At 37.9% G+C, this 19684-nt stretch overlaps 1 protein-coding gene across 2 annotated transcripts in view; it reads right to left on the bottom strand.

Annotated features, from left to right (window-relative positions):
- The window catches only part of PPP2R5D (protein phosphatase 2 regulatory subunit B'delta), a 55800-nt gene that overhangs the window by 7330 nt on the left and 28786 nt on the right, over positions 1–19684 (bottom strand). For both annotated transcript variants that reach the window (XM_070932305.1, XM_070932306.1), the window contains 6 exons: positions 19369–19428; positions 18982–19090; positions 15431–15484; positions 6541–6711; positions 6074–6201; positions 5464–5565 (listed from right to left, as the gene is read on the bottom strand). In XM_070932305.1, the coding sequence (XP_070788406.1) occupies positions 5464–5565; positions 6074–6201; positions 6541–6711; positions 15431–15484; positions 18982–19090; positions 19369–19428 (624 nt within the window). The remainder of the gene's footprint in view (positions 1–5463; positions 5566–6073; positions 6202–6540; positions 6712–15430; positions 15485–18981; positions 19091–19368; positions 19429–19684) is intronic.

Genomic DNA, 19684 nt, shown 5'->3' with positions numbered 1-19684 from the left:
TCTGCTTCATCACAGTTTAAGACCACTGTTTCTTGACTTGACTTCTAGGATATATTAAACAACCTCTCTATGGTATCTCTTCAAATATTGGAGGGCAGCTTGTTTTCTCACAATTTTTTTTCCCTTGCAGCCCCTTATTATCATCTTGGCTGTTTTGCTCTTGACACGTTTCAATGCATCAATGTTCTTCCCTAAAATGTGGAATTCCCAACTAAATGAAATATTCCAAATGTGGCTTTGACCAACAAAAAACAATTAGTATTGAATCTTGATATTGTTCTCTATAAAGTATTTGCTGTCCGCTTAGCATTATATGTGTTATCCACATATTTGATCCAAATCATTTATAAATACACTGAATCATATAAAGCCTAGAAAAAAACCCTTCAGTTTGGCACTCAATATTTTCTTCCAGTGTGCGGAGACCCAGAGGACCCCTCATTGAGTATGATTATTCAACCATTTTTGTATCCACACAATAACACCATGGTCCTGTCCATGTTTGGCTATTTTCCTCCACTGGTATTCATGAAAGACCCTGAAGCTTCATTTCTATGGTCTACTAGTCACACTATTTAAAAAAGGAGAACAGGTTGGTTTAGCATTGCTTATTCTTGGTAAATCCGTAGTGGCTACAGCAAAACAATACCGTCCTTGCCACATACTTACAAACTATAAACTATAAACTATTCTAGAATTTGCCAGGTAACAATGACAAGCTAATTGGTTAACAGATATGTCCTCTTTACCCTTCTCCAGTCTCCTGGCACTGTACTCATTCTATATGATGTCTCAAACATCACAAAAAGGACTTCCAAGAGAACATCCACAAACTCTTTAAGAGTCTCATGTGGAATTAATCGGGCTCTGGAAATTCATTCAGATTAGTCAGGTGCTCCCTAACTATCTCTACTTACCTTGGGTTGCCACTCCCTTCTTGTGTCAACTGTTCTGCTTAGGTCCATTTGAACACAGTTCCCCTTTGAGAAAAAGACCAAAGCAAAGGAGGAATTGAGGAGCTCTGCCCTCTCCCCATAGTTTGTTACCATCCTGCCATCTTATCCGAGCAGGGGGCCCACCCTTTCCTTTTTCTACTAAGGTAGCCAAAATAGTTACGTTGTTACTTGCAATTTGCAAATCTAAGTTCCTTTTTAGTTTTAGCTTTTCTATAGACATTAGCTACTTGCTGGTGTGCTATTTATTTATTTATTTATTTATTTATTTATTTATTTATTTATTTATTTATTTATTTATTTATTTATTTATTTATTTATTTATTTATTGGTTCGATTTATATGCCGCCCTTGGTCCTCTGCCAGTCTTGCAAGGTAGTCCAGATGGGAAGCACACCCAGATGAATTAATTCTATTTTATTGTAAGGTTACAGAAACAGAATCTTGTAAGTTAAATACATTTCTTCCCTGTTGCCTTGACAGCCCAAGAAACTAGAAGGGGAACCTTCACGCCCATATTCCTTCTGTGAGTTGAGCTGCCTCTTATTCAACTGTCCCTCTGGCTGTGGCTTTTCCAAGGCCATTCTCACATACCTTCATCCTTATATTTATATTTTATTTCCTAAACCTGTCCCTCTTAACTTTTGGTTCAATCAAAAGCTCCCTATACATCAACATGTTTTGTCTCAGTGTAATAGCGTACAGCTATATTTTAATATTTTCTTTTTGAGACATCCCAAACATTCCTTTTGCCTGCCTAATAATTGTCCAAGATTAATAAAACTGCCCAATGTTCCCTTTTTCCTTTTCACGGCATTTTGAAATTAAGATGATTCATTACTTCTTCCTGAGGGCTTGGGGTCCCATTGCTTTCAGCTTTTCAATCAGGTTTTGCTATTGGTTAAGTTCTGAACTAAGAAGACTCACTGAAGAAGAGCCTAATGCCAAAATCGCTGGGAACGATTGAGGGCAAAAGAAGAAAGGGATGACAGAGAATGAGATGGCTGGATAGAGTCACTGAAGCAGTCGGCGTGAGCTTAAATGGACTCGGGGGGATGGTAGAGGACAGGAAGGCCTGGAGGAACGTTGTCCATGGGTCGGACATGACTTCGCAACTAACAACAACATGGTTCTGAACTAGGAAATATTGGGGTATCACAATTTTGGCTGTGTTGGTTTTTTAACTTATCTGAGCAGTTATTATCTCTTCCCTGAAAGTTCAGTAATATGGCTCAAGAAAATACTATCCACATCTTTCATCTGGTTTGGTGAACTATAGCATATTCCAACAGGTTAAATACTTTTGGATCAGGTTTATAAGACATCTTACAAACATGTTCTTCCCAGCTCTGATGAGGCATAGCCTATCTCATCACAGAAATTTATCCTATGATCAAAGAATCCCAACCATTCCTGTTGAAACCATCTGCACATCCTGCTTCCAAAATTCTTGCCTTTCTTCCAGACACATTTCCTTTGCTAGGAAGAAGTGAAGAAAACCCCATCTGTGGACCTAGTTCTTCCATTGTCCTGCTTGTTCACAGAATCTGGCTGTGTCATTTTTCCCACAAAAGGGATCTTGGAAGTCTTTCCATGCCATGCTAAATATGAAACCCAGGGAGGTACATGTCTCTTGACAGACAACTGGACTACTGCTTTGGTCCTTCTTAGCAAGGAGTCACTAGTCCTCCTCCTCCTCTCCCTCCCTACTTCTTCAAGGCAGAGACAGGAATCCTTCCCTTTGAAGAGCCTATAAAGTCTTTTTGCTGTCTCTGAGGCTTGTGGCAGCTGCTCTTCATTCATGGTCCTGAAACTACAACAACAGAGAGACTGTGGAATCTACTCTGAAATTCCAAAGAAAAAAGTTTTTTTCTAAATAAACTTGGTTTCCTTGAGTTACATTCGCCCATCTCTCTATCCTCTTGCAAACATTTATTTTGTTTAATCCAATATTTTTTTCTCTTTCCTGAATGGGTTCACCTCTAGACTGTTCACTTTCTCTTGCACAAAAGCAACAAGTCTGCACGCATGTGCAACAAATAAAGCACCGTCCCTGCAGAACATAGTTATCTCCATCTCCCATATTCCTCAGATAAACAAAAGGGGAAAAAAGTCTAGCTTTGTAGAATTTTCTACACAATGATCCATAAAATGCCCACAGTTGCTAGTTACCAGATTACCATGGTGTTTTTTTGGATGCTTTTCCCACCAAATTCCTATTTGTCTGATCAAATAAAGTTCACTCTCTGGAAACTGGCTTTTTTGTATGTTCCCTGAAATTGCCTCAGCTAATTTAAGTGAATAGAATAGAATAGAATAGAATAGAATAGAATAGAATAGAATAGAATAGAATAGAATAGAATAGAATAGAATAGAATAGAATAGAACAGAACAGAACAGAACAGAACAGAATAGAATTTCTTTATTGAATACAATTTCTTTATTCTTTAAAGTGTGAGCAATTATCAATACTAATTCCTTAATTGTTTGTTTGTTCTCCTTAATTGCTCACTGAGATGGATTATAATCCTATAGGTTATTCTCTCTGCTTTCCATACTATCCATAATGTCTTCTGTACTATCAAACAGGCTCAGCTGAAAAAACAGGTTTTCTGTCCTTTCTGGAGAAATAGTCATAAAAGCAATGCTGGAAAATATTCTATTTCCATGATCTTCTGCCTATGGCAGAAGTACACAACTTTTTATTTAATCAAAGGCTTTACTTGAACTTTGAATGATGTGGTAGAACATGCTCTTTCCTGCTACACAGAGGAAAAAGTAAAACTAGGTTTTACTTAATTTTCAGTTACCTTTAAAATGAAATTAAATATAGTAAATATGATTGGGCTCGTCATATAACTTATAATTTTCACCATGTATCACGTTATAAAATATCAATAATTTCTGAATGTTTAAAGACCTGCTTCTAGGTTTCTTTGAGCACATGTGTGGGTGTGGGCTCTGATTCATGGGGTGCCTCAGGATTCTATTTCTTTTTTAAAAAACATTTATACGCTATTTTTGCAACTGCAAAATTGCTATCTGATACCTTTTCAAAGGTTTCAAGGGAAACAGGTATATGGAGATTGTTTGAGGCTAAGAAGTAGAACATGCTGTAAATCATCCAAATAATTCACGGTACTATCAGATAGGAAAACATCAGTTATGCCTGTTCCTGGATCAAGAGGCTTTGCTTAAGTCACTCATGCCCTAGTCACCTCCAGATTGGACTACTCCATATGGAGCTGCCCTTGAAGAGTATCTGGAAGTTTCAGCTGGTACAGAATCCAGCCGCATGGGCAATTATGTGTGCTCCTAGAGCAGCACATGTTACAACTCTGCTATACAAGTTGCATTGGTTGCCAGTTTGCTTCCAGGTCCAATTCAAGATGTTGGTTTTAACTTTAAAAGCCCTTCACAGCATGGGATGGAGCTATCTGAGGGACTGCCTCTCCCCAATTACTTCAGCCTTCAGCCTGTCCTATTAGATCTCAAAGAGAAGGATGCTGTGGATACCATTAGCTGGGAACCTGTATTTGGTGGGTCCCAGAAAAATGGGCCTTTTCTGCCATGGCGCCCAGTTTATGGAACATCCTTCCCCCTGAAATTAGACTAAAACCATCCCTTTTGATATTCTGAAAGACCCTCAAGACCTGATCATGTGACCAGGCCTGGAGTTTCCACAGAACCAGAGACTTGTCTAGACGGCTCCATTTTCATTCTCCCTTCAGCTATATTTTGAATTTTTAATGATATTTATTATTATGGTTTTAATTTAGGTGCATCTTATACACTGAATGTAGCCCCGCCCATCCACCGGCCCCCACCCTTTGGCCTCTGCCTCACAGCAGTTACCTCCTGGCAAGCAAACAGCAAGAAAAAAACAGCTCTTTTCAGCTTCAGCACAATCTAATTAGCACAAGTTGATTGGATCGGCCTCCTGACTCTCAGCTGATTTGCTCTCAGCTGTTTTGCACATGGCTCTGCTGCTTGTTGCAAAGAGATAAATTGCTGAAGCAGATTTTTATTCCTTGTGCTAATCAAGCTAGGCTGAAAACGAAAATGAAAGTAAAGCAGGCTATTTGCTGTTTGCTGCAACGAGGCAAAATTGCTCAGAGGCAGAGGGAGATTTCTTTTTCTTCTTTTCCTCACCAAAAAAGGTAGGTGCGTCTTATACTCTAATGCATCTTATACTCCGAAAAATACAGTATTTGTGTTTTAAAAACTTTTTAGGAGCTTCTTTTACTTCCAAACAACCCATGTTCACATAACTTTTTATAACCGATTAAATGTATCAGGTATTTCAATTATCGGCTTCTTGATCTGTTTTTTGTTCCAGCCCATCTTTTTTCCTGTTCCATATGAATAAGTGGCATGTCTTATTTGCAGAGAGTTTTAAGCAGATCACTGCAGATTTTTCATTCTGGTTATTAACTGCTATCTCAAGGAGGAGAATCTCAGCACTCATAGATTAGTTACTATCAATTTACTTCTCAACGAAAACACTTACTTCTGCTTCTCTGCCTTGTACTGTTGCGTGCAATCATCAAATAGCTTTTGGTTCATCTCCATAAACAGCTTCAGCGCATTGTAGATCAACCCATGGATTGTCCTGCAGAAAACAGAAATTATGTTAATTATTTAAAATGTCTCCAACACACTTTGGCAGAGATTAAAACACACCCTGAGGAAAACAGGATGTTCCACACTCTAAATTCCTAGCACATATGCTTACACATTTATTTGTCAAACAGGCATTCCAAAACATCCAAAAACAATCATTTACAATTCTCAGTACTGAATGAAAAAAAAAATTACCTCCAAAGCTAGTGTGCATGCATAAAACTCATATTTTATTAAACCCACTCCACCCTGCCCAAAAAAGATGAAGTTAGGCAAATAGGGCATAGGCAACATATTCATTTCTCTTTTGGGAATTTAACTTGCATATTTCCAATTATTCCATTCTCTTCTCCTTTTCCTCCCATGATGAAAATGTAGGAGCCTAAACTAAATATAGCAATATTATTGCCCTATCATCAATAATTCTTGACAGAAAAGCAAGCTGAAGATCCCTAATTTGAAATTTCACTCGTCCCAAGCCTCACTGAAATACCTACTTGTTCCAATGACTTTTGGAATTTTTGTAGAGTGCTGGAAACATGATAGGGAGAATTTTGGCTGCATTGTCACTGATCAAACTCATGATATATTCATTATTCCAATAATACAATGCCCTTTCTGCCACCTGTATAAATAATGAAAATGAGACATAGTTAAAAATAGAAAAAAGGGGGCATTCTTAAAATTCTTAATGTTGCCCATCGTAAGGTGGGCATCTGAATTAGATGAACAGCTAGTAGATGCTTATCAAAATTAAAATTCAGCCTATTTCTATGGGTCTTTGTTAGCTTGGTTTATAACAGTTTTATTTCTCTGAAAAGAAATGCTTTTTGTAATACCAGTTAAGTATATAGCAGTCATATGTTTTTTGTTTTTTGCCAATGTCCTAGGAAAAATCAAAAATATCTACTGCCCAAGTACCGATACTAAAATCTGCTGTCATCTCTCCTAGTTTTTAACTCACCTGAAAGTGTGGACTAGAGACACATTTGGCCAACTGTCTGAACAGAGGTTCCATAACTTTCACAAACTCAGAAGGCTCAATGACATCCAATATTTCTTCTAGCTCATTCAGAAACATTACTTCCTTGGGGCTGTGTGTTTTCGGCCAAAATTTTAGCAACCCCACTATCACCTGGAAAAAAAAAGCAAGCATATTGAATATATCATATACAACTGATTTTGTAATCTAGAAGCCTTTAATTTTGAAGAAAACTTTACAACATTTTTACATATCCCGTGTAGCATGAAACATATGTTGTGTGTGGGGTGCCACAAGGGTCGGTTCTTTCGCCCCTTTTGTTCAACATTTATGTGAAGCCACTGGGTGAGATCATCCGTAGTTTCAGGGTGAAGTGTCATCTGTACGCTGATGATACTCAGCTGTACATTTCCACCCCGGACCACCCCAACGATGCCCTTGATGTGATGTCCCGGTGCCTGGAGGCCGTGCGGATCTGGATGGGGAGAAACAGGCTCAGGCTCAACCCGTCCAAGACCGAGTGGCTGTGGCTTCCGGCATCTCGATATTGTCAGTTGGTACCATCACTGACTTTTGGGGGCAAGTCGCTGGCCCCCACAGAGAGGGCTCGCAACTTGGGTGTCCTCCTAGATACATGGCTGTCTTTGGAAGAGCATATGACGGCTGTGGCCAGGGGGGCTTTTTATCAGGTTCACCTGATCCACCAGTTGCGTCCCTTTCTGGATCGGGATGCCTTACGCACGGTCACTCATGCCCTCGTCACGTCCCGCTTGGACTACTGTAATGCTCTCTATATGGGGCTCCCCTTGAGGAGCACCTGGAGGCTCCAACTGGTCCAGAATGCGGCCGCGCAGGTGGTTATGGGGGCGACTCGGCACTCCCATGTAACACCTCTCCTGTGCGAGCTGCACTGGCTCCCAGTGGTCTTCCGGGTGCGCTTCAAGGTATTGATTACCCCCTTTAGAGCGCTCCATGGCTTAGGAACCAGGTATTTACGAGACCGCCTTCTGCCGCCAGTAGCCTCCCACAGAGATGGGCTCCTCAGGGTGCCGTCGGCCAAACAGTGCCAGCTGGTGGCCCCCAGGGGGAGAGCCTTCTCTGTGGAGGCACCTACCCTTTGGAACAAGCTGCCCCCGGAGATACGGCGAATCCCGGATCTGTGCACTTTCCGCCGTGCCCTAAAGACGTTTCTGTTTCATCAAGCCGGGCTGACCTGACCTAACTTTTTTAAATTGTTTTAATTTTAAATTGTTAAATTATGGGTTTTAATATAGGGGTGTTTTTAACTGTGGGCCAAATTAATTTAATTGGATTTTAATATTGTTAGGATATGGTGTAAACCTAACAAGTTGTCCAGGCAATATATGTGTTCTATAACTTTAAATGTATTCTGTAACTCTAAGATGTAATGCTGAGTAATTGTACTGCTGAGTCATTGTAATGACTAATGACTGCTGACTAACTGCTGACTGCAATTATCATAATTGTAGTTGAGTCATTGCACTGCTGACTTCACTTATCTTAAGTGGATAATTACTAGTGTAAACTGTATATAAGGAGAGAGCCGAGCTATAGTCATTGTTGGACCTGCTCTCATCATTGCTTGACTTGCTGCTTGACTAGAACTGTTGATTGGAACTGTTACTGTCGTGTGTGAAGACATGGTTGGATCTGCTACTATCGTGATTTGTTACCAGCGTTGAATTGCTGTTTATTACCAACTGCTGTTTGTCTGGTAAGAAAATATCTGTAACTTCGGATTGATTTGAATGGCTAAAGACTTGGATTGATTAAAAAGACTATGCAACTGTTTTTCACTACAAAGTAAAGGTTTTGTTAAACCAGTTTGTATGTATTGTATTCATTGCTCTCAGTACCGTTTCTCTGTGCACTTACTCTGATGGTTGGTAACACAACAATATCCTTAACAAATATTGTTTTAAATTTTGTATTTTATCTGCTGGCTGTTCACCGCCCCGAGTCCTTCAGGAGAAGGCGGTATACAAATATAATAAACATAAACATATAATAAACATAAACATATACAGTATTTATAGAACATAGCTGACTCCTGTCAGAATAGGATTTTTAACTTCTTTATTCCCCATGTTATTTTAAAGGCTATTAATATGAATTGTCATTCAGAACCAGTTTAGTGTAATAGCTAAGGTGCTGGCCTACAAAAAAAGGAGATCATGAGTTCTAGGCCTGTCTTAAGCATGAAATCCAATTGGAGAACTCAACTTATTAATAAATAATAATAATAATAATAACTCAGCCCATCTCACAGAATTGTCTATAGGAGGCAGGAATAGTGAGCATATTAACTCTTTTGAGACAGACAAAACAGATAAGATACAAAAGGTAGGATAAAAATCTAAATAATAATAACATCTTCATTTCCCAGATTCCTGGGGAGGATTTGATCTGACTGACTGACTGTGTGATCAATCATAATACGGTAGTAATAGTAGCCATTTATGTTGGGTTTTTAACATTTTAATTGTCACCTTAAACTTTTAGAGCAATCTCCCAGGTCACCAAATTATAACCTCCATTTGAAAATCGAGTGGGGATTGAAGACAGCAGCTTTTGTAATGTCACACTGTGTTCATATATCATTTTCTATTATTTGCAGCAAGATATGTTTTATTACATTGCTGTCTACAGTTGAACAAGTAGTCCTCACCTTATAACCATTTATTTAGTGACTGTTCAAAGTTACAACAGCACTGAAAAAATGACATGACTGGTTTTTCACACTTACAACAGTTGCAGCATTCCCTTAGTCCAGGGGTGAAATGCTCCCGGTTCGGACCGGATCACCCGGTTCGGACCAGATCACCTGATCCGGTAGCGATGGAGGTGGGTGGTTCAGAGAACCAGTAGCAAAAATCCCTGCCCTCCCCATGCCCAGCTGAGCCGCACAATCATCAGAGGCTTTTTTTTTTTTACTTTTAAAAGCATTTTTTCTACCTCTTTGACCGAAAAAATGCTTTTAAAAGTAAAAAAAAAAGCCTCTGATGATCACGCGGCTCAGCTGGGATCATCAAAGGCTTTTAAAAGAAAAAAACCCCTTTTTTTCTTTTAAATGCCTCTGACAATCCAAGCTGAGTTGCCTGATCGGCAGAGACTTTTTTTCTTTTAAATGCCTCTAAAGATCAGGCAACTCAGCTTGGATCGTCAGAGGCATTTAAAAGAAAAAAAGGGTTTTTTTCTTTTAAATGCCTCTGACGATCCAAGCTGAGTTGCCTGATCCAAGCTGAATTGCCTGATCCAAGCTGAGTTGCCTGATCATCAGAGGCATTTAAAAGAAAAAACCCTGGGATCGTCAGAGCCTTTTGAAAGCATTTTTTTACAACCTCTTCGCCGAATAGGTTGTAGAAAAAATGGTTTTAAAAGTAAAAAAAAATTGGCCACGCCCACCCAGTCACATTACTCCCCTCACCGGAAGGACTTCCGGTTTGCTCCTCGTTGCTGCCAGACGGTCCCTCGGGACCGCCAGCCCCATCGCCTGTAAAGAGCCGCCTTTACAATGGAAAGGCGGCTCGGAAAACTCCATTTCCATGAGGAAATGTGAGATAGAGCAGGTGAGGGCAGGTAGAGCTCTCCACGAAGCCCCCAGAGTTTTTTTTTACTCTTGGGGGCAAAGTGGATGAGGCTCCCTATTTCCCCCGCCGCTGCTCCGGGCTTTGGGAGACCTCTGCCTTTTTGCAGAGCCAGGCAACGAGAACAAGCCTTTCAAAGAAAATTAACAGACTAAGTAAAGAGGATGAGATCTGGACCTCTGACCCTAAATCGCAAGTATTTTTATTTATTTTGTAAAAGATATTGAAGAAAGCAAAAAAGAACTTTTAAAATGGCGACTGCCGAAGCAGGGAAAGCTGAAAAGGGAAAGTCCTTCTGTTTCTTATTAAGCCACAAAGTAGCGGAATAAATATTCCTGGCTACAATTGAAGAAAAAGCTCCACTTTTGTGTTTTCTCTTTCCTGGAGATTTGATATTGATATTGATTGGAAAGAAGCTTTTTTTTTTCTTTCTTTGCTTTTCTTTTCCTTTTTAAAAGAGTTTGTCTGTGTGGAAATATGGCGTTTAGACTTACAAAGCCGGACAAACAAGCAGTGGGGTGGGATTCCCCCATCTACAAACTATATGAACAAGTTCTAAACCTACAGACTCAGAAAACTGATTTTAATATAATTGAATTTCTCCTGGAGGAGATTGTAAGAAGGGATGAGATTGTGAATCAGAACTTTGAAAAATTTAAGCAGGAAATTAAAGAATTGGTGCAATTAAAGTTTGATACTTTGCAACGAAAGATTGCAAAAGTGACTAATGGTTTTTCAGAAATTGCTATGAAGTTGGGTACAAATATTAATTTATTAGAGTCTAAAATGGAGGAAATTGAGAATAATTTGGACAATAAAATACAAAGAATTGAAAATGATTTGATAAACACTCAAGACAATAGCTTAGAAGAAAAACCTAAAATGGAAGCTGATCAAAAGACTTGTAATGCAGAAAATATAAAACAACGGATTGAAAAAGAAGTTTTAATGATGCAATATAATCTCACAGAATATGCGATTAGACTGAGAGGATTACAGGAAAACAACAGAGATGACTTAAGGAAAATATCTTCTGAAATTCTGGCTGGGATCTTAAAGGTTCATCCTGAAGAAGTATTTTGTAGGATTGACAGAGTTTATAGAATAAATTCCTGGATTGCAAAGCAAAGGCAACTGCCTAGAGATGTGGTGATTTATTTTACAGATAAAGAAATAAGAAATAATATTGTGCAAAAATCTTTTAATTCTACTTTGCAATTGTTTGGAAGAAAGATTTGGATATATAAAGAGTTACCGCCTAAGATGTTATTGGAAAGAAAGAAATTTGGTTTTCTGGTGACTGAGCTTAAAAAACGAAATATTTTATTTAGGTGGGATGCTCCAGTTGGTATAGTATTGAGATATCAAGGAGAAAGATACCAATTAAATACTGTTGAAAAAGCGGAAGAATTTCACCAAAAATTTTTGAAAATGAGCTCAACATTTTTATGCACAACACAAGATAAGCAGAAGGAGTTGGAAATAAAGGAAAAATATCGAGTTACAGAGGCCTCTGTAGATGAATCGCCTTTGGATTCTTTAGATATCTCAGCTGGATTATCTATAAATAAGAGAGATGTGGCATCGGATTCTAACGTGATGATTCATCAAGTCACAGACAAGCATGGAAATCAATTAGTTGATACACAACTTATAGAAAAGAAATATGAGTCACAAAAGCAAAACCAACAAGATCAAGTTATAAATCAGAATGAAAACCGATCAGTCGATATACAACTTGTAGAAAGGAAATTAGGATGGAGATCAAACCCACAAAAAGTCAAGAAAAAAAGAAATAGATCTCACAAAAACAAAAATTTCTAAATTAGGCAACAATGAAGCCAGTTATTTAAAAGATGACTGAATACATGAAAAGATAGTTGAGGCGAAGTATTGGTTAATATTATCCTGAGGAGAGTGACAGACCTCTGCAATGCTGTAATTTTGGGATGTGAAAAGGGCCTTAAATTGTTGGATTGGAATTATCTATTTTGGACCTTTTTTGATAAATATATTATGTTTATGCCGAGCTACATGGCAAGAGAGCTATGCTGGGGCATGCAGAAGATCTGGTTGTTACCCCATTATGACGGTGGGAATTAATAATCCTGAAGAAGACCACTATTACAGATATTATATGGAATACAATTATAAAGTCACTCGGGTGGTTGTTTTCTTTTTTTATATACATGAAGATAGTTATTATTTATGGGGGCAGATGATAACTGAGGATTTTGAACATTCTGTTGCAATCAGGATGTTATGTTACCCTAATATGGGTGATGGAGTTAACAATCCAGTGGAAAGACAACAAAGAAGACATTATATGGATTATAAGTTTAAAATCATTGATTTTATTTATATAAGGGAATTTTATTTTATTTTTTAGTAGGGTGGGCAGAAGAATAAAGATATTAAGAATTGTTATGTATGGTAATTTTGTAGGAAAGTGGGTGGAGATAGGCTAGTTTAATGATTGTTTAGTTTAAGAACAGGGATGTTTAAGAGATATATTTACGGGAGTGGAGGAAATGGATAGAGTTGAATAAATGTCAAATTAGGATTTATTATATAGCTTTATAGGGGAAGGCTGATTTGAAATGTTATATTAATATACACAAAAAATTAAATGTTAAATTAGGATTTATTATATAGTCTTAAAGTGGAAGGTTGTTTTGAAATGTTATATTAATATATAGATATATGTATGGGGGAGGAGAAAAAGGGCAGATTATTGCTAAATTGGGAGTTATAATAATATTACTTTGCTAAATCAGAAGTTATTATACAATGTTATAGTAGAATGTTATTTTGAAATGTATGGTAAAAGGGGGATGTAATAATATTATTAGAAAGAAAGGGTCAGTATTTGGGGGATGGAGTAAGGGGATGGTAAAATATTATATAATCTGTTATGAATTAGGATTTTACTTTGAAGAAGTCACAGGGGGACGGGTGGTGATGGGGGGTTAGGGAGGAGGGGGGAGAAAAAAGGGGGGGAAATTTGTATTTGAAAAACTTTTCCAATAAAAAAAAATGGTTTTAAATTTTTTTTAAAAAAAATGGCCACACCCACCGTCACATTACCCACCCACCCCCACCAAGCCATGCCCACAGAACCGGTAATAATAAATTTTAGATTTCACTCCTGCCTTAGTCACATAATTAAACTTCAGGCACTTGGCAACTGGTATGTATGTATGACAGTTCCACTGTTCTGGGATCATGTGAGTGCCATGTGTAACCTTCCCAGCAGGCTTCTGACAGGCAAAGTCAATAGGGGAAGCTAGATTCACTTAATGACTGCATTAACACGGGCAGTGATTCACTTAACAACTGTGGCAAAAAAAAGTCACAAAATGGGGCACAACTGACTTTAACAACTGTTTTACTTAGCATTGGAAATTTTGGGCTCAGTTGTGGTCATAAATCCAAAATTTATGTCTATTATTTCATGAAAAGATTCCAAATTTCTTCCTATCTTAGTATATTCTACCTTCCTCAAATATTAGTCCTACTAATATTGCGAATCTCTGGAAGAATAATTATTTAAAAAAACAAAATGATTGGAAAAAATGTGTATTTTCTTTGCAAAATTAACACAGATATAATTTTCTTGATGAAGAATACGATTTATTACGATTAATCCCATTTTTTTGTGTGCACTTTGGTATAATACCAAACTACTCCTTGATGCAAGAAGTAACAGCAAACATAAACAGCATCCTTTCTTCCCTTTCCAGTCCTATCCTTGCCAATTTTATACATTTAAGATAACATAGTCCATATGCTTTGAAATATGGTCTACAAAAAAACAAATCATGAAAAAAACTCAAACAAATGGGATGTGAGATTGTGAGGAAAAAGAAACATGACATATAGCTAGACATAAGCAAACTACAGATAGAAGAGATGTTGTGTAACTGTTTAGCGCATAAATAGTTCAGTTTGCAAAAAGCATGGAAGAAAATGTTCAAAGAGATGCTGACTTAACAAAGCTCTAAGAAAAGAGAGGTGCTATAATAATTGCTATAATAATTTCCAAGATTCCATACTATACTTCATGCGATCAGAACAAAAATCAGAATGGAGTATTTTACAGCAAAGTAAAGTGGTTTCATGTAAATGCAAAAAATGGAATCCCGATTTTGTGTTGTTTAATACTAACATCGGTATTAATTTAACAGCAGCTTAGCCAACTTGCTTTAGCAGGTTAAATTATGGAGATGATTTTTAATTAAATAATATATATTTAACCTAAGAATTCAGGGCATGATTTCTTTTTTTCCTTGATGGCTATTTTGATTCTGAGGAACGATTGCCTTTTTAAAATAGTTTAGGTCAGTGGCCATATATAATTTTTAGTATATATTGAAGTGCTTGCATAAAATGATTACTTTGGAGATGCATGATAGAAACAGTGAGCTCTTCTTTGCTGGGAATGTACAAGCTAAGGTTGAACAACCCTCTATTGTGGATGCAAAATAGCATAAATGTTATTTATGCTTTCTCTTATTCTTCTTCAGAAATGGAATGAAATTGTGCATGTATTTGTTAGTCAATTAGATAATTTTGGAAATGATAATTTTTACCTGATCGTCAAAGAACTAATTTAACTATGTACAAAATGTACACATTTTTCTATCACATACACTTAGAATTCCTAAAAAGCAACACATTAAAAACAGTGACATCAAATGATTAAAGATTAGCAAAAATTAAAGAACACCCTACCAAAACAGCAAGTGTGGAACTGTTAAGCCAAACAATACAGGAAAGATTATACATCAAATACTTGTTTCAAAGAAATTGTTTTCATAAAACTTTTGAAAAACAGACAAATCTCTCAAGAGAGCGACTTCAAGAAGCAAAGCTTCATAGTGGAAAAGACTTTACACAAGTTATCAATCAGTTTTGCATAGATGAGACATGAAGCAAGATACCCCTAAGTAGATAACAATAGTTCGTCCAAGTTAGGAAAGAGCAAAGGAGATCTTTAATAACCTTTGACCTAAACTGCTTAGGCTTAAAAACCTCCACCAGCAGTTCGAGTTGGGCTTAGAATGGAACTGAGAGACAATAAAAGTAGATAGCGCCATCATGCCCGTTTCCAAAGTATTTCATTCTATTATTCATTAACTGAAAATAAAAACTTTTTAACATTAATTTATATAAACTGTTCTGAATTGTATTTTCCTGAATATCCATGAAAATCTACTAAGAGTAATATTACAACCAACTCAGCCTCACAAAGAAAAGCTTACCGGTTCAGTCAGACTGCTGTCTTTTTCCAAAAACTGCACAACACAATATGCCAACTGCAAAAAGAACACAGTATTCAAGTATTATGAAAATGACTGGCCAGAGACAACCTGTAAGTGTTGGGATGTAAATATATGGTATTTACAATTTTTTGTATTAAACTGCAAATTAATTCTGTCCCTAGCAATCCTATGTCTCCTAGCCCACTAAGGCTGCAATTCTATATACCCACAAGCTCAGAGAATGAACCTCCACCAGTGGTGGGTTGCTCCCGGTTTGGACCGGTTCTATAGAACTGGTAGTAAAACCGGCGGGAGGCTCCACCCACTGGCCCTGGCGTCATCAGGAAGCTTCTGTGCAGAAGCGCATGCGAGCGAAGCAAGCGCACATGCGCAGCCCCGTTGCGAACCAGTAGTAAAGGTAAGCAGAACCCACCCCTGACCTCCACCCTAATTCTAGATACATTTATCTTTTCTGCATAAAACATCCAGCAGAAGAAAGGAGGTGGTGCAATGGGAAACACCAGCGAAGCAGCTGAGAGAAATTTCTCTATTTTTACTTCTGCTCCTTCTTTCGAACCACCTGGATTACAGCCTGTTTGTCCTTAAGGTAAAAGCTTCTCTGTTTACTGGCTCAGAAACAGTTGAGGATTCTCTGGGTTAGTTATCCAGCCACTGACTGTTTTTTTGAGAAGGCCTGCATTTATAGCCAGATGGATAAGCAATTGGAGAATTGACGGTTTTGTACTAAGAATCATTTTGGCATTTAATCTGAGAACTAATTAAATGTTTGGCTAATGAGGTGGCCAGTATTCAAAAGGATGATATGGTGGGTAGATGGGTTTGGAGGAGAAAAAGGACATAATACTTTAGGAACATACATATTGCAGATTACCAGAAAAGAGTTTAATCAGACAGGGTCAATTAGGCTGCCCATCTCTGGCAACTTAACAGATCTTCTTGGGTTCCATAGGGAACTTGGGGTTTTCCCAGAGGACTTGATAGGAAGTTTGGCCAAGCCTTTAGGGCACAGTCTTGAACAGGCTGGTGATGGAGGCCTTGGACTGCATTGTTTTATTGCAGTCTCTCCCTGTAAGCTGATTCTATAATGCCCTTATTTTTCTGAGAAGCTCCAAACATTCAAAAAAATGCCTGGAGTTCTACTGGCGGAAGACAAAGAATAAATCTGATCAAGAGCCTTTATTCAGGATTACATTATGGCAATAAGGCCAGTAAAACATCATTATTTCTTTGCCCTTCTTGCATTTGCCCAATTCAAGGCAACTCAATCTTTGCCAGGGAAGGCCGAATCACTGGAAAATCTACCAAGTCACTGTAAAAAATATTCTACCCATATGGTAGATAAAGTTACTGTGATCCACTCAAGAGTTTGATTCTGATTGGGTAAGACCAGTTTGAGATATGGTACCTGAATATGAGACTGCAACTTCGAAGAGTCCTGCAAACGGTAAGCTCAGCCACCTGTTTATTAGATCTGTATCTTTCCTGGATTGTTAAATTGTCTGGGAAATGCCATGTGGTTTTGGTTCCACATGATGGTGTCAGCCTTTTTGAGGAAAGGGAGTGGTTCCTGCAGTCTTAAAAGGAATGGTAGTGTGCTCAAGACATTGTCTTTGGACCCAACAATCCTGGACAAAATCCCATTGGTCCAGAAATATTCAATTGTACATTCCAGGCTGCCCAGGTGTTGCTGTGGATGCCCTATTCCACTCTTTAGATGCTATGCAAGTTTGGCTCTGGAAGTACAAACACAAGCTTAATCCTAACAGGACCAAATGATTATGAATATTTGGGTTTCTGATCTGGGAGACTTTCCATCTCTAGTCTTGGAGGAGGTAGCAATTACCCATTTAAGACTGGGGAACAATCTGGGAGTCTTCTTCCCCTCGTAGCTTCTGCTTGAAGAATAGGTAACCATCCTAACCTATTCCTAAAGAGGTTTCTGGCAAAATCATATAGTGTCGCCAGTTGCATTCATTGTTGGCTCACAAGGCCCTCCAAAGGATCACACATGCCCTAGTCATGAATGGATTATTGCAATGCACTCTAAGTTGGGCTGCCTTTAAAGTTCACTTGGAAGCTACAGATGGTCTAAATTCTGCCAACAAGGACAGTATAGGATGTCACTGTTCCTGAAGCTGTGCTGATTGCCATTTGGTTTCAGCTGTAAAAGCCCTTCATAGCATAGGGCCCGGTCATTTAAACAATTACATATCTCCAACAGTTTCCACCTGTTCTGTAAGATCAGATACAGTGGACATCTTCCAGATCCCTTTGATTAAACAATGACATCTAGTAGGACTTCAAATGTGCATTACGGCACCTACTTGCTAGAACAGCAAACCCCCAGAGACCTATATTACTCCCATCCTGATGGTATTCAGGAAATTGCTGAAAACCACGTTGTTCTCCCAGGCCCTGAGGTGGATAAATGTTGACCTCTTATGTCTTTCCCCTGATGTCTATGATCTACGTTCTCTTATTACTGTTTTTTTATTTTACAGTTTTAAACTGCCCAGAATCTTGTGGAACTGCACAGCCTTTAAATTGTTAAATTAAACTATACTGTCATAGTATTCTCAGCAATAAAGTTCTGGATGTGGTTCCAGCCATAAAGAATCTGGTCTTGCTTCTCTGTTAAGACGGGGTAATCCAAAATAAAACAGAGATCATACAATAAGAACTTGGCCAGGAAGAATTTGTTGAAGTTCTCCTCATTCAACAAATAAAACTGAGACTTTTAAAAAAAAATTCTCTCCTATGATTGGCTTTGTATTAATCATTATTGAGATTGACTACTAACCATCTAATTATGTGGGATCTATTAATCACATACATTGTTTGTATACAATGTATATGATTAATAGATCCCAGATCTGATGTAGATCAATCTCCGCCATCGCCAATAAAAAGTTGTCTCAGAATGTTTGAGGACCCTTTAGAACAACCAAGAAGTAACTAATATTAAAGGTTCAAAGAAAATCACTGCCTTCCACCTTCAGGGGAGATATCACTGGATCATGATTATTTTTTTAGATAGTTTTTGTGTTTATTAAAGATTAGATCTGGACCCAAAGATCAGAATCCAGCATCAGAGTAACTGACATTGATTTATATCTCTTTAAAAAAAAATTCCATAAAGCACAAAGATAAAAAAAAAAATAACTACCAGTTATCAAGCTTATATGGCATCTTTAGAACAAATGCATATCTTTTTCTAATGGGAAGCAAGATAGCCCATTAGATAGGCCTTTGGTTTAATCTGTTGAGGTCTCATGTTACAGTTCTAATATAATCACATTAGCTGAAATAATATTAGGAGTTGGCAAGCCAACTGGAGAACCTGAGGAAGTGTACTGGAAAAACAAAAGCAGGAGTTCTGGACAGAGTTGCAAACTGCTTCCCTATAGAAAGTCCAGAAAGTTTAGAAGCAATGCTTCTAAAATTTAAAGACAGGCAAACAGGACCAAATCTACCTGTCATTTCAGAGCACTTACAGAATGTACTGCCTATTATCAGAATGAATGTCTTACCTGAGGGTGATAGACACTCAAAGATTTCACTTTGTGTAATGGTAACAAGACCCGGATGAGGAACATTTTGTGCTCTTCTTTCAAGGGCAAAGCAAATCCATTGATTATACTGAGAAAGGAAAGAATCATGAATATCAAGGACTTGTATGCATCTGTGTATAAACAACTGTTCCCAACTCCACCCCATGCTGTTGCCTCATCATCAGGATATCCTATAGAACACATCTACACAATTTCCCAAGAACTCCATAGCATTATTCATGGTGTGCGGGAGGGAGGAACTTTTGCAACATGACAAATGGAAACTCACCTAACTGCCTGGCAGCAATCATAAAATTACATAAAAACTACTGATTTAAAAAATAGAGTAATGCAGCATTATCTTACCTTCCTAAAATCTCTAGCAATTCTGCAATCCCATTGTGATGCTCTGTCTCATAAATAAACCTGAAATATAGAGAAGGCATGTGATAGGCTATTAAGAAACAGGTTTCAGGGAGATAGGTGATACAATTCTCATTTTCTAGTGCAGAAAACCCAAATTACATAAACACATCTGCTGACACCCTTCTGTTTCCAAAGCAGAGATATATAAGGATGTGTTTATGTTTAAACAAGGAATTAAGACTAGAAGACCCAGCGACGGTATGTTAGAAGGGGCAAAAAGAACCAGGTGGAGTGATGGAAAATGCACTGAATTTTG

Source organism: Pituophis catenifer, unplaced genomic scaffold (genome assembly GCF_029215685.1).
Source record: "Pituophis catenifer annectens isolate HBS135680 unplaced genomic scaffold, rPitCat1.0.hap2 SCAF_1, whole genome shotgun sequence".
Taxonomy (NCBI): Eukaryota; Metazoa; Chordata; class Lepidosauria; order Squamata; family Colubridae; genus Pituophis; species Pituophis catenifer.
This window is presented reverse-complemented; position numbering and strand designations above follow the sequence as displayed.